This window comes from Salmo trutta, chromosome 21, assembly GCF_901001165.1.
Source record: "Salmo trutta chromosome 21, fSalTru1.1, whole genome shotgun sequence".
In the NCBI taxonomy this organism is placed as follows: Eukaryota; Metazoa; Chordata; class Actinopteri; order Salmoniformes; family Salmonidae; genus Salmo; species Salmo trutta.
The window spans coordinates 3,714,026-3,728,392 of record NC_042977.1 but is presented as its reverse complement, the minus strand read 5'-3'; the positions used below and the strand labels follow the sequence as shown (position 1 = coordinate 3,728,392).

The 14,367-nt window shown below is 41.2% G+C and overlaps 1 protein-coding gene and 2 long non-coding RNA genes across 15 annotated transcripts; 2 read left to right on the top strand and 1 right to left on the bottom strand.

Annotated features, from left to right (window-relative positions):
* Positions 1–471: 471 nt before the first annotated feature.
* On the top strand, positions 472–1,604 carry LOC115156539 (uncharacterized). Its single transcript, XR_003868267.1, has 2 exons — positions 472–885; positions 1,566–1,604. It is a non-coding gene; the product is annotated as an uncharacterized LOC115156539 (long non-coding RNA).
* Positions 1,300–1,898, bottom strand: LOC115156540 (uncharacterized). Its single transcript, XR_003868268.1, has 2 exons — positions 1,819–1,898; positions 1,300–1,684 (listed from the first exon to the last, which is right to left on the bottom strand). It is a non-coding gene; the product is annotated as an uncharacterized LOC115156540 (long non-coding RNA).
* Positions 1,899–7,201: 5,303 nt separating this feature from the next.
* LOC115156537 (solute carrier organic anion transporter family member 1C1-like) lies at positions 7,202–10,552 on the top strand. Of its 13 annotated transcripts, none has more exons than XR_003868262.1 (5): positions 7,210–7,432; positions 8,308–9,035; positions 9,134–9,208; positions 9,571–9,841; positions 10,104–10,552. XR_003868262.1 is itself a non-coding variant. In XM_029703987.1 (4 exons), the coding sequence occupies exons 2-4, from the start codon at positions 8,442–8,444 to the stop codon at positions 10,283–10,285; spliced, it is 390 nt and encodes a 129-aa protein (XP_029559847.1). In that variant the 5' UTR covers positions 7,202–7,432; positions 8,311–8,441; the 3' UTR covers positions 10,286–10,552. The 13 variants fall into 13 exon arrangements, 3 of the variants coding, with proteins under 3 accessions (XP_029559847.1, XP_029559846.1, XP_029559848.1); XR_003868263.1 differs by having other exon boundaries at positions 7,211–7,432; positions 8,308–8,967; XM_029703987.1 differs by lacking the exon at positions 9,134–9,208 and having other exon boundaries at positions 7,202–7,432; positions 8,311–8,445; positions 9,646–9,841; positions 10,096–10,552.
* The last annotated feature ends 3,815 nt before the right edge of the window (positions 10,553–14,367 follow it).

Sequence of the window (14,367 nt, the reverse complement as noted above, 5' to 3'; positions counted from 1 at the left end):
TTGGAACGACACTACGAATGTTCAAGTGCCCCCCTGGTAGTCCCTTGGGCTTAGCTCATGGCTCCCAGATGACTTGAGAGTTTTTAGTTTTTTATTATTTCACCTTTATTTAACCAGGTAAGCTAGTTCAGAACAAGTTCTCATTTACAACTGCGACCTGGCCAAGATAGTGCAAAGCAGTGTGACAGAACCAACAACACAGAGTTACATGGAATAAACAAGCGTACAGTCAATAACAAAATAGAAAAAAATAAAGTCTATGTACAGTGTGTGCAAATGGCATGAGAAGGTATGGCAATAAATAGGCCATAGTAGCAAAGTAATTACAGTTTAGCAGATTAACACTGGAGTGATAGATGAGCAGATGATGATGAGCAGATGATGGTGTGTAAGTAGTGATACTGGTGTGCAAAAGAGCAGCAAAGTAAATAAAAACAATATGGGGAAGAGGTAGGTAGATTGGGTGGACTATTTACAGATGGACTATGTACAGCTGCAGCGATCGGTTAGCTGCTCAGATAGTGTGATTGACACATTGAAAAAAGTTAGATTTTCTGTGTTTTCTGACGGCTGGGTTTAGGCCGTTTTGTTTCGTTTTGAATAGGGGCAGTTCGGTAGCGCAATTAACAATCCCTCCCGCTTGCACTGGATGCGGGGAACTAATTAAAACAGCTTGCGTACCAGAAGCAAAGTCAGGGATCGCATATGGCGACTTGTGGATGTTTGAAGAGTCGAGAGAAACCATGAGACCATAGCACTCCCCCACTTCCGCAGCGGCGACGATCAGTGGACGAGGCCATCCACTGCAGTGAGTATCGCTGGCTCGGTGATGTTAGGCCCAGGATTGAGTTGCACATGCCCGGAGAGCAGGAGGGTAGTGAACAGGTAGTTGAACAGTTTCCGATAAATGTTGGACTTGTGTTTGTTCCGCCTAAGCAGGTCAGTGGAATAGGGAGCGAGGTAGACTTGGCCATTATTCAGAACATTATGGTATGCTGTGTACTGTCCGCTCCCGTGGAACGGTGAACCAATGTGTTTGGTGTTGATATTCTCCGGCAGTAGATTGATTGCGTCATCCCAGCAAGGACGCACTGAGATTATCAGTAGAGCAGCTACATAACTGACAATCATGGCAATGTACTGGAGATAAAACACATCATTGCGCTTTAAATCTTTGCATGAGTTACTTAGCTGGGGTCGGCGTACACCTGATGTTTTACTTAAAATAACAGCATTCGTATGAGAAGCGGCACCTGCCACACCACCCTCCTTTCCGTCTGCCATTTTCATTTCCCTTCGTTTTTTTGTTGTCAAATAATCTTTTTTAAATGTACTAAGTAAATTATTAAAAGCATTAAAATGTGGATGTTTCCCACTTATTTACACAACCTACTTCACACTTGCAAAGTGAAAGATTATAGAAAAGTTCTGAAATTAAGTAGTAAACAGAAGAAAAGCAGAATTGAGTCCAATTATAATGCGAATAATTTAATGGTCTATGGTTCAATCCCATTTCTGAAGGTCTGATGAATAATTAATATTGTTCCTCCTCTTCCTTCCGGCAGGCGCAGCAGCGCACTGCCCTCCAAAGCCTGCAAAAAAAATCGCCTGACTGCCCCTTTCCTAGCTCTGCATGGAACATCCAGTGTCTTGGTGACATCCGGGATGACCACAGCAACATCCTCTGAAAAGGGGAAAAGGAGGAACATAATGTAAACAAATGCAAACCGTAGCTTCTAAACACTGGCCAGTTGAAAGGTTCTACTAAGATGTCATGACAAACGGCACCTGTCAGAGTGCTCTCTAAGTGTTACTCACCTGCTTGGATGTCAGCTGGCAGAGTGGCGAAGACGGCCATCGTGAGAGTCCTTTCTTCAGGTGTGACGTCCACAACCTCCAAGAGGAAGAGATGGGCTCTGCCTCTGTATTAGTGGGGATGTCCACAACATTCAGTTGGGAAGAAGCCGGATCTTCCTCTGTATTAGTGGTGATGTCCACAACATTCATGTGGGAACAAGCCGGGTCTGCCTCTGTATTAGTGGTGATGTCCACAACATTCAGGTGGGAACAAGCCGGGTCTGCCTCTGTTTTTTGGGTGATGTCTTGAACCTCCAGGTGGGAAGATGCCGGGTCTGCCTCTGTGTTAAGGGTGACGTCCACAACCTCCAAGAGGGAAGAGATGGGCTCTGCCTCTGTATTAGGGGTGATGTCCACATCATTCAGGTGGGAAGAAGCCGGGTCTGCCTCTGTGTTAGGGGTGATGTTCACAACCTCCAGGTGGGAAGATGCCGGGTCTGTGCTATGGGTGACAATAACAATCCTGATGATCTCTACTACTACAAGGCACCAAGATGTCATCAGAACAGGCATCTGTCAGAGTGCTCTCTATCATTGCTACTCACCTGCTTGGATGTCAGCTGGTCGTGTGGTGGAGACGGCCACCGGGAGGACAGGGTGGACTGGTAGGGTGGCTGCAGGGGGCTGGAAGCAGCTCTGCACCTCGTCCGCCACAAAGGCACAGACAGAGCTCATATAAAAAGGGCTCTGCAGGTCATCCGTGGAGAAGGACTGACTGATTCTCCCGAGGATCGATCGCACAGATTCAAAAGCAGCAGCCCGGGAGAAAGGGATGTGATGTGAAGGGTCCTTTAACATGCAGGAGAGCTTCTCCACTACGGCCGCCACCATGCCCACGGCCATCCCGCTTATTAGGATTGGGTGCTCTGAATGGCCTTCCTCTGGCTGAAGCCACAGGGCCAGGAGGAGCCTGGGCACCACCTCCACCACCACCTGAGATGGGCTGAGCAGGTTGCTACGGGCCTCATTGGACTGTTCGCCCAGAATGCTCCTCACAGCTCTCTCCACGATGCTGTGGACTTTAGGATCGCTGAAATCAACAAAAAGGAGAAGACAAAGCTAAACGATGTGCAATGTGCTCACAGAGAACACTGTCTTAGTCTGTTTCTGCGTAGTTCCAGATGTGTAGATAAATGGATCAAGTCATATGCAGGGCAGTACATGGAACTCACATGTCAGCTGGCGAGGTGGAGTGCATGGAGCGGCGGAGCTTGCAGAAAGCCTCGTGCTCTATGTCCATCATTTTTAGGCAAGTGTTTACTGCCCAGGCCTGCAGAATGAAACAGTAAGTCCCATTAGTGTAATTTCACAACAGATCTATCCTGCTGTGCTAACTCGTTGTTGAAAGGCTAGTAAAGAGCTCACTAACTTGTAGTATGTCTCTAACTCTCATTCTCTTACCAGCCGAGCGAGGTCGTTTCCCTCCTCCAGGGTTTCCTTCCACACCCTTCAAATAAAACACAGAGCAATTCAACTTTCCTGGCTTGTGATTTTTCTGTTGTTTATTTTACCCACACCTCCTTTAGTGCTGCTGGTGGCAGGGAATGGCAGTGAAGGTGAGTGCTGACGTGGTGCTCACCTCTCCCTAAGGGATTTTTTGCCCTGAGACACCAGCCAGTTGCTCATGTGCTCCGTGGTGACATGGGGCGGGACCTGGCCTTGACTCTGGAGCAGCAGATAATGGACCATGAGCTTCTTCTGCAAGATGAGGTAAGGTGTGAGACCATGCCACGAAATACCATATCATGTGCTTTCAGAAGGGCCTCTCGCAACATTTCACCACTACTCATGCCTGACAATTTGCAAGTGATATTAAGAACTCTTATGACCAACTTCTCTAAACTGTCTTGAAATACAACTCTCTTTCTGTTGTTTATGTTTTTGTGGGATGAATCTTACCTGTTTATTGTAATATGTTTCCTCCCAGCAGGCCTGCAGAGTCTGAAAATAAAGGCTGCTTCTACAGAATTCATTTGAAGATAATGAAAATAATGATGCTTTGTTATGCACATTATGCACAGGCATTTACACTATGCTAAAATGAATTTGTCCTAAGATTACCTTTGTGGGACCATAAGTGAACTCCGGAATGCACCAAACCCTATCCATGGTAAGATGGGGAAGAAATGCAGCGCTATAGATATACGGGATGCTCTAGAGATAACAGGAATGACTTAAAGTCGCGAATGATCAATGACTGTGGCGTCGTCCAATATGCTGCACTTAGAATTGAGTTGTAGGCGATGTTTGGCGCAAAATAGAATGTTTACATTCTATTGCCATGGAGAAATGGAATGTGTAGAACCTGTATAATTGGGTATGCTTCTATGTCTTTATTTCGTGAAAGATTAAGCTCTTTATTATGTCATAATGTGTATATGAGGACGTAGGAGCCCGTCCTGATTCATGACGTGATTATCCAGGTGCATGTTTCAGGTCTGGGAACGGACCTACTAATCAATTCCTTCCTCTTGCAGGAACTGCTGACACACTCCAGCCACATGAGGTCTAGCATTGTCTTGCATTAGGAGGAACCCAGGGCCAACCGCACCAGCATATGGTCTCACAAGGGGTCTGAGGATCTCATCTCGGTACCTAATGGCAGTCAGGCTACCTCTGGCGAGCACATGGAGGGTTGTGCGGCCCCCCAAAGAAATGCCACCCCACACCATGACTGACCCACCGCCAAACCGGTCATGCTGGAGGATGTTGCAGGCAGCAGAACGTTCTCCACGGCGTCTCCAGACTCTGTCACGTCTGTCACATGTGCTCAGTGTGAACCTGCTTTCATCTGTGAAGAGCACAGGGCGCCAGTGGCGAATTTGCCAATCTTGGTGTTCTCTGGCAAATGCCAAACGTCCTGCACGGTGTTGGGCTGTAAGCACATCCCCCACCTGTGGACGTCGGGCCCTCATACCACCCTCATGGAGTCTGTTTCTGACCGTTTGAGCAGACACATGCACATTTGTGGCCTGCTGGAGGTCATTTTGCAGGGCTCTGGCAGTGCTTCTCCTGCTCCTCCTTGCACAAAGGCGGAGGTAGCGGTCCTGCTGCTGGGTTGTTGCCCTCCTACGGCCTCCTCCACGTCTCCTGATGTACTGGCCTGTCTCCTGGTAGCGCCTCCATGCTCTGGACACTACGCTGACAGAAACCTTATGCAACAGCTCGCATTGATGTGCCATCCTGGATGAGCTGCACTACCTGAGCCACTTGTGTGGGTTGTAGACTCCGTCTCATGCTACCACTAGAGTGAAAGCACCGCCAGCATTCAAAAGTGACCAAAACATCAGCCAGGAAGCATAGGAACTGAGAAGTGGTCTGTGGTCCCCACCTGCAGAACCACTCCTTTATTGGGGGTGTCTTGCTAATTGCCTATAATTTCCACCTGTTGTCTATTCCATTTGCACAACAGCATGTGAAATGTATTGTCAATCAGTGTTGCTTCCTAAGTGGACAGTTTGATTTCACAGAAGTGTGATTGACTTGGAGTTACATTGTGTTGTTTAAGTGTTCCCTTTATTTTTTTGAGCAGTGTGTATGTATGTATATATATACACAATCTCGGCTATTTGCATATGTACGACCGTCCAAACTTGACTCCACACACATTAATGCTAATCCCTCACACGCTTTTGAACATTGCACAACCTGCAACAAGACACTGAAAGAGCATGTTATTCCAAGTGTGTTTGTGTTTGAATAAAGACCCGAAGAATGAAATCAATGTGTGGATGTTGATTAGACAATGTATATGTGCTTTGCAGAAGCCATTTTTTTTGCATTCCCTGTAGCATGTATTGTACGAGCGTGTATTTTACTTTATTTTACAGAATGAAGATTTGGTCTGAGAAACTATGCCGATTATAGCATGATAGCAATTTTTTTTTTAAATAAGGCATTGTTTATATGACCCCCTTTCAAAGAGTCGCTCATTTATCACTTTCTTGCAGATATACAGTGCCTTCAGAAAGTGTTCATACCCCTTAACTTATTCTTCATTTTGTTTTCTTACAGCCTGAATTCCAAATGGATTAAATTATAGTTTTTTTTATCATCTCACCCAGCTACAGACAATACCCCATAATGACAAGGTGAATACATGTTTTTAGAATTTTTTTCAAATGTATTGAAAATGAAATACATAAATATCTCATTTACATAAGTATTCACAATACATGTTAGAATCACCTTTGGCAGCGATTAAAGCTGTGAGTCTTTCTGGGTAAGTCTCCAAGAGCTTTGCACCCCTGGATTGTACCATATTTGCAATATCACAATATATACAGTACCAGTCAAACGTCTGGGCATACCAACTCATTTAAAGGTTTTCTTTATTTTTACAATTTTATACATTTTAGAATAATAGTGAAGACATCAAAACTATGAAATAGCACAATTGGAATCATGTAATAAGCAAAAAAGTGTTAAACAAATCCAAATATATTTTATATTTGAGATTCTTTGAAGTAGCCATGAAGTTCTTCATGGTCGAATTGCTGCATTGAAACCACTACTTATGGACGGACACCAATAATAAGAAGAGACTTGCTTGGGCCAAGAAACACGAGCAATGGACCTTAGACTGGTGGAAATCTATCCTTTGGTCTGATGAGTCCAAATTTGAGATTTTTGGCTTTCAATGTGTGTGTAAAGAATCAAGGGTGTTTAGTAGGGTCTACTCTTCATTATAAAACTATTTGTTGAATGGTTTAAAATCCGTCAGAAGCTGCTTTCAATTCATGGTGGCTCTGAATAAGTCTTGACGGAGACAGAGCTTGTTTTGCCAAGGAAAGTGAAAAGGACTGAGGGAAAGTAAAATGGAAAATACATGGAAAGGAACATGGAAGATCCTCAAAGAACATTGCATTTTCAAGATCATGTAACATCAAACATAACATCAAAATGCATCTTATATTCCAGCCCTTACAGAAAAACCACATGATTTCAACTGACATTTTATGTGAAATCATGTGAAAACCATGTGAAAATCATGCCAAAATCACATTTTCACATGTGTAGTTTAATGTAATCACATGTTGCTTTACATGTTATCACATTATCTTCACATAAGATTACATGAAAACATGTTTTTGGAACACTTCCCGTGTTCACATGTGAAATTGATGTGGTTTTTGCGTATCTGACTGGATAGGATGGGTGATTCAGCAGAGGACAGTGCGAAGCTGACCAGCCAACAGGAACTGTGTGTCCCTGACAAGCAGGCCACCAAACGCCCTGCAGTTCCACACTCAAGGTTCTTAATTATGCTTTAAAATGCACATGTACGGTTGTGTAATGGGTTGTGCATGTGTAATGGGTTGAAAACAAAGTCACTAAAAACGGACACTCCTTTATTATTTATTTCCCCCCCAATTTGTTTATGTATTTGTCTTAATTAATCTAAATTGTATTTTCTACATACTTTAGCGTTAGCAGTCCATCAGGCCAATAGATGGCGCTGTTGCACTGTTGTAGCAGGAGAAACAGCAAGTTCTGGCCAAGCGCTCACCATTCTGCTGAATAAGGATCAGAACTTTACTGAGCTAAACTGGGTCTGTTCTTTTTACTATTACAGGTATGTAACAGAACTTCCAAACGTTCAAATATATACACAATATGTAATAACATGCTATTTAACAACTCTGTCAAGGTATTATCACGTTAGGAAAGGTCTTGTTTTGGCTTTGTGTCGAACTGAGTGAGAGAAGAACGTGATTTACATTGAGTGAGAGTATATGTTAGCTTGATGCTAGCTGAGGTAAAAAACGATTTACGAGTCACAGAGACTATGTTTACTGAGTAGCTTACTTGTACTGGATTTTGTCTAGGAGATTTGTTATAAAGAATCCATTTGTTAGGGATTTCTGAGTTGGTTTTACATGTTATAGTTTTTTTTGTGTAAAATTGTGCTCACTAGCTGGTAAACTGGCCGAGCACGCTCAGTCTGGTGGACTTTTAGTGCATACAGTGAGAGAGAGACGATTTTCTGGAGGTGCCACTATCTTAAAGCTGAATGTATTGTTGTCAGTTTTCTATAGAGGTAGCGGTATATAGAAAAACATTCAGTTATGTTTTCATATATAGGTGTTTCTATTGTATGAATGTGAAATACATTGTGGTTTTCATGTGAAACCATACACTAAGACAGGGTTATTTGTGGAACATTTTTGAGTTGTGCTTTAGGTAAAGTGCATTTATGTTGTGTAATTTAAAGTGTGCACTTGTTTGATGTGAATATTTTCAAAGTACTAACAAGAAAATAGACAATTGAAAAAGAGAAAAAAAACATTCTTCAGAATAAAGAAAGCGCCAGAACTTTGCAGACGTAAACTTGTGTCCGTTCTTTTTACTTTTGCAGGCCACCTCAGCTACACATGCACTCTGTCTGCACACACATGCACATACACACGGACAAACACACACTAATGTTCTCTCTCTTGTGTTTGTCAGCAGTTCATTGTGGCCCTGTCGTTCGCCTCCTTCACCAAAGCTCTGTCAGGGACCTACATGAAGTGTGTCATCACTCAGAGAGACACTTTGACCTGTCCAGCTCTCTCATCGGACTCATAGACTGCAGCTTTGAGATGGGTATCAACAATAACATTGAGTTGCTTTAGAATTAATGTAGTAAAAACTAGATACAGACTACAGTATGATTCTTTTTTCTTGTGGTTCAGAGTCTGCTCTCAATATTGTCCAGTTTTCTAGTTGTTCCTATTAATTGATTGACTGGCGTTTGTCCATGACTCTACTGTCAAACCCCTAACATTGTTTTATGTGCTGCTATGTTGTTGCAGCCTAGTATCCAAACTGATATGCCATTTTTAGTAAAAAAAATAATAATTAAAACGCGCATGGGTGCAGTTTCTTGTCCTCCTCGTTCCGCTGTGAAAGGACCGCACCAGCTCCGGTGTCCGAGGCGTCCACCTCTACCACAAAGGGACGAGTAGGATCAGGATGAACGAGGATGGGTCCGGAGTTGAAACGTCCCTTGAGCTCTATGAATGCCCTGTCAGCCTCGAGATTCCAGCAAAAACCTGCTTGAGTGAGGTGGGACAGGGCCGAATGTGTTCCGGAAGGGTTTTTGGAGAAGATCAGGATGTCGTCGAGGTAAACAAAGACGAACACATTCAACATATCCCTAAGAGTGTCATTGATCAATGCTTGAAAGAATGCCGGTGAGTTCGATATTCCGAAGGTCATGACTAAATACTCAGTGACCACTAGGGGTGTTAAAAGCAGTTTTCCACTCATCTCCCTCCCTGATTCTCACCAGATTTTAAGCGTTGCGGAGGTCCAGTTTGGTGAAGAATTGGGCTCCTAGGGCCAACTCCAAGGTGGCGGACATCGGGTAGGGGATAACGATTCTTGATCGTAATCCTTTTCAGCCCTCTGTAATCGATGCAAGGACTGAGGTTTGGGTCAGAGACAGAGAGACAAGGGATGCGTTTAGACAGGCAGCCCAATTATGATATTTTTTCCACTAATTGATCTTTTGACCAATCACATTACATATTTTCGCATCAGCTCTTTTTCAGAGCATATCTGATTGGTCAAAATACCAATTACTCAAATAAACGACTGAATTGGGCTGCCTGTCTTAACGAAGCCATAGAAACATGGACATGCTCCAACTGAAATGTTCCATCCTGTCAGTATTGATGTTGAATGGCATTAAATTCTATTTTTTTTGTTTTCTCCCATCCCCTGTAGGTTTGTTGAACATGAGTGGAAATGAAACTCCAGCACACTGGCAGCACTAAAGACGTGTGAGTATAACTTTTCCAGGTGAGGTGAACCTGCCTGTGGGTGCGGTGGGGATATTCCTGGGAGGTCTACTGATGAAGAGGTATAAGCTTGGCGTTGTGTCTGGAACCCAGCTGTCTTTCGTCACCTCCTTCATGGCCTACCACCTCCTCCTTCTGCAGTCTGGCACTAAGTGTGACAACGTTAAGGTGGCTGGTCTGACCGTGTCCTACAACGGGTAAATATGACATCTGATTGGTTGGTTGGTTGGTTGGGGGTGTGTGGGTTGATAAAACAAAAGTTTTGATCAGTGGAATATGAGGGAGAGTTAGACCAAAACACACATGGGCCTCTTCCTGGGCTCCCTCTTGTGGGAATATACAGTATGGTTGTTACTGAGCCAGGATTCCTGGCTATTTTGTCACTGTGCCTATGTCAATGATAGTTCAGACACAATTATTTAAACATCATTATTACCAGCCATTTTCTCTGTCCCCCAGGTCCCCTGGTGTACGATGGCAGCCTGTTGACAGAGTGTAACAGAGACTGCTCCTGCTTGGCTGGGGAGTGGGACCCTGTGTGTTCAGACAATGACATCACCTACACCTCCCCCTGCCTCGCAGGCTGCTCCAGCTTTACAGGTTACGGCAAGAACACGGTACCAATACTATTAATGTACTGAGTGTACAACACATTCACAGGGATGCTGGCCCATGTTGACTCCAATGCTTCCCACAGTTGTGTCAAATTGTCTTTTGAGTGGTGAACCATTCTTCATACACACGGGAAACTGTTGAGCGTAAAAAACCCAGCAGCATTGCAGTTCTTGACACAAACTGGTACCCCTGGCACATACAACCATGCCCTGTTGAAAGGCATGTAAATATTTTGTCTTGCCCATTCACCCTTTAAATGGCACACATACACAATCCATGTCTCAATTGTCTCAAGCCTTACAATATTTTTTTAAACCTTTCTCCTCCTCTTTATCTATACTTATTTAAGTGGATTTAACTAGTGACATCCATAAGGGATTATAGCGTTAACCTGGATTCACCTGGTCAGCATATGTCATGGAAAGAGCAGGTGATCTTAATATTTTATACACTCAGTGTAACTCATTGGCACTGACATAAGTTATTTTCAACCATTAACTGGGGCCTTGTTGAGGCCTTATCTAAGTAAGTAATTGCTGATTGACAATAAAGTATTATTTTGATGTATGGGAAAAAATATGGTATGCAATTCTTATGTAGAGAAGGTTCTCTCTGGTAGTTGTTCAATATGACTTCAACTTTTACAGGGCACTCTTTTTTACTTTTCTTTATTAACAAATATCATCAAACAAAAGAGGAATAGTCACATGCAAACAAGCGTACTAACAAACTATTTACATTGCCAGGAATCCTAAACAAACAAATCATATTCATTAAGACTACAAGTTTTAATTGCCTTTTTGTTTTTCATTTTAGTTAGTGATGCCATATTGTTTAAACTCATTTATAAAGTGAAAAAGGTTAGGTTTTGAATTAGGCCATTTGCATTTGTGAATATGAAATGTACCTAGTATTATTAGCAGTTGAATTAAATATGCTACATCTTTATCTTCGTCAGAATTTCTGAAATAAATCATTATATCAAAACCATTAAATAGTGCAACCGGCCCTATTTATTTTGTAACAAAATTCTGTATGTCAATCCAAAACATTCTGCTATAAATACAGGTAAAAAACAAATGCAAAATGGTCTCCTTTTCCATTCGACAGAAATCACAGTTATATTCAATATTCAGCTTGTGTCACGCCCTGACCATAGAGAGCCCTCGGGGTTCTCTATGGTGTTTTAGGTCAGGGCGTGACTAGGGGGGTTTCTAGGTATTATATTTCTATGTTGGTGTGTGTATATGGTTCCCAATTGGAGGCAGATGATAATCGTTACCTCTCATTGGGGATCATACTTAGTGTGTCCTTTTTGTCCCACCTGCGATGTGGGATATTGTTTTGTGTGAGTGCCTATGTGCGCTACGTGTTTCACGATCGTTATAGCTTTGTTGTTTTTGGAAGTTTCACTATTATTAAAATGTGGAACTCTACTCACGCTGCGCCTTGGTCTAATTATTCATACGACGGTCGTGACAGCTTGAATCTTTCCAAAACATGTTTCACAGGATAAATTCTATGTAACATTTCAAATGAAACTTCCTTTACTTTGTTACTGATACAATATTTGTTAGCAATTTTCCATGCTTTCCCCCATTGTATATCACCATAGATATCTGACCAAAAGAATCTTGCTGAGAGAATTGTAGTATCATAAACAATATTCCTAATCTGTTTATTACTACATTTATTTTACATTTACATTTTAGTCATCTTATCCAGAGCGACTTACAGTAGTGAATGCATACATTTCATTTCATACATTTTTTATTTATTTTTTCTGTGCTGGCCCCCCGTGGGAATCGAACCAACAACCCTGGTGTTGCAAACACCATGCTCTACCAATACCAATGCCAATGAATATATTTTCATGTAAATCTGTTACATCAACCACAGAGGAATTTAAGAGAGACAACCCGCCCCTTGGAATCGCATCAAAAACAATTGCATATTCTTTCGGGGTAATTGGAATTTTAAACTTATCAAGAAATTCCCCATGTGAGAGTAGATATCCATCCTTATTCAGTAACTGACCAACCAAAATAATTGTATTCTCAAACCAGTTATAAAAAATACTTATTTTTAAATAATATATCTTTGTTCCATAAAAAGTATTTGTGTTTATACGCTAACATCCAATCTAGAATTGTCTGCTTATGGAATTTGGCCAACTTTACTGGGATTTTATCAATATCAAAATTACATCGAAGCAAAATTCTAAACCACCAACAGAGTCAAATAAATACTTAGGGAAAACATTCCAAATACTGTTCTGGTTCTTAACATACTTCAGAATCCATTTTTTTTAAACATTTATTTTAAATTTATTTAAAAATATTATTTGGAGTATTGAAATCTAAAACCTCAAGACCTCCTTGTTCTTGGGTATTAGTGAGAATATATTTTCGTAGATAGTGAGGCTTGTTCCTCCAAATAAAATGATAAAGAATCTTATCTAAGGGGGTAAGCCAAGTGATAGCGAGACATAAACCAATATGGATAACCCTTCAGCTTTGGAAAATAAAACCCAACCGTATAACGAAATATCTCTCATCAACCAGAGGTTCAATTTCTTCTTTGTTTTCTCAATAATGGAGTTAAAGTTCAATTCACTCCTTTGTTTTTCATCCTTGGATATAACAACTTCAAAATAAGTAACCTTATCTTTAATTGGGATACCATATACTTCCTGTAAAACACAATCCATGAGTGGAAATAAGACTAACTTATTGATATTAATTTTCAAACCCGAAACTAAGGAAAAGTCTTCAATACAGGAAACTGCTTTAGAAACCTCATTCCTGTCTCTTAAAAATATGGTGGTATCATCAGCCAGTTGACATAGTTTAAATTCCTTGCCAAGTGCTGAAACACCATAAATTCCCTTTCTTGATATGAAAGGCCATAATTTGAATAACCAATAAAAATACAAATGGACTAATTGGGCAGCCCTGCCTAATGCCACGGCCAATATCAAATCTTTGGGATCTCCCGCGAGCTAATATTACAGAGCTAGTACAACCACTATATAAAGTTTGGACTGCTTTCAAAAAATAGTCACCAAACCCCAAAAAACATATTGCTTTGAACATAAACTCATTTTCTACAGTGTCAAAAGCTTTATAAAAATCAACAAACATAAGAAAACTATCATCAAGGATGAGGTCATTATAGTCAATCATATCTAAGATCAACCTGATGTTATTACTAATGTGTCGAGCATGCATAAAACCAGATTGTTCATCAATTATATGATGCAAGCCTCGTTTCAACCTCTTAGCAAATACAAGGGCAAATCATTTCCCATCATTATTCAACAGGCTAATGGGTCTCCAGTTGTCTATATAAAGAGTATCCTTATTATGTTTGGGAATCAAAGTAATTACACCTTGCTTTAAGGAAGCCGGTAACTCCCCTTTTTCTATTGATTCTTGAAACATAGCAAGAATGAAAGGAATCAATTTATCATTGAATGCTTTATAAAACTTTCTTATTAAACCATAATTTCCAGGGGACCTATTGTCCTTAAGGCTTTTAAAACCTCTCTACGGTATGTGGGACGAAATCGTCCCACCTAGTCAACAGCCAGTGGAATCGAGTGGCGCGATATTCAAAAACCTTAAAAATGCTATTACTTCAATTTCTCAAACATATGGCTATTTTACACCATTTTAAAGACAAGACTCTCGTTAATCTAACCACAATGTCCGATTTCAAAAAGGCTTTACAAAGAAGGCAAAACATTAGATTATGTCAGGAGAGTACCCAGCCAGAAATAATCACACACCCATTTTTCAAGCTAGCATATAATGTCACAAAAACCAAAACCACAGCTAAATGCAGCACTAACCTTTGATGATCTTCATCAGATGACACTCCTAGGACATTATGTTATACAATACATATGCATGTTTTGTTCAATCAAGTTCATATTTATATCAAAAACCAGCTTTTTACATTAGCATGTGACGTTCAGAACGAGCAAACATACCGAAAACTTCCGGTGAATTTACTAAATTACTCACGATAAACGTTCACAAAAAACATAACAATTATTTTAAGAATTATAGATACAGAACTCCTTTATGCAATCGCGGTGTCAGAT

Coding starts and splice junctions, on each gene's coding strand:
- LOC115156537 (XM_029703987.1), top strand. Junction 9,842..10,095: donor CTGACCGTGTCCTACAACGG/GTAAATATGACA, acceptor CCATTTTCTCTG/TCCCCCAGGTCCCCTGGTGT.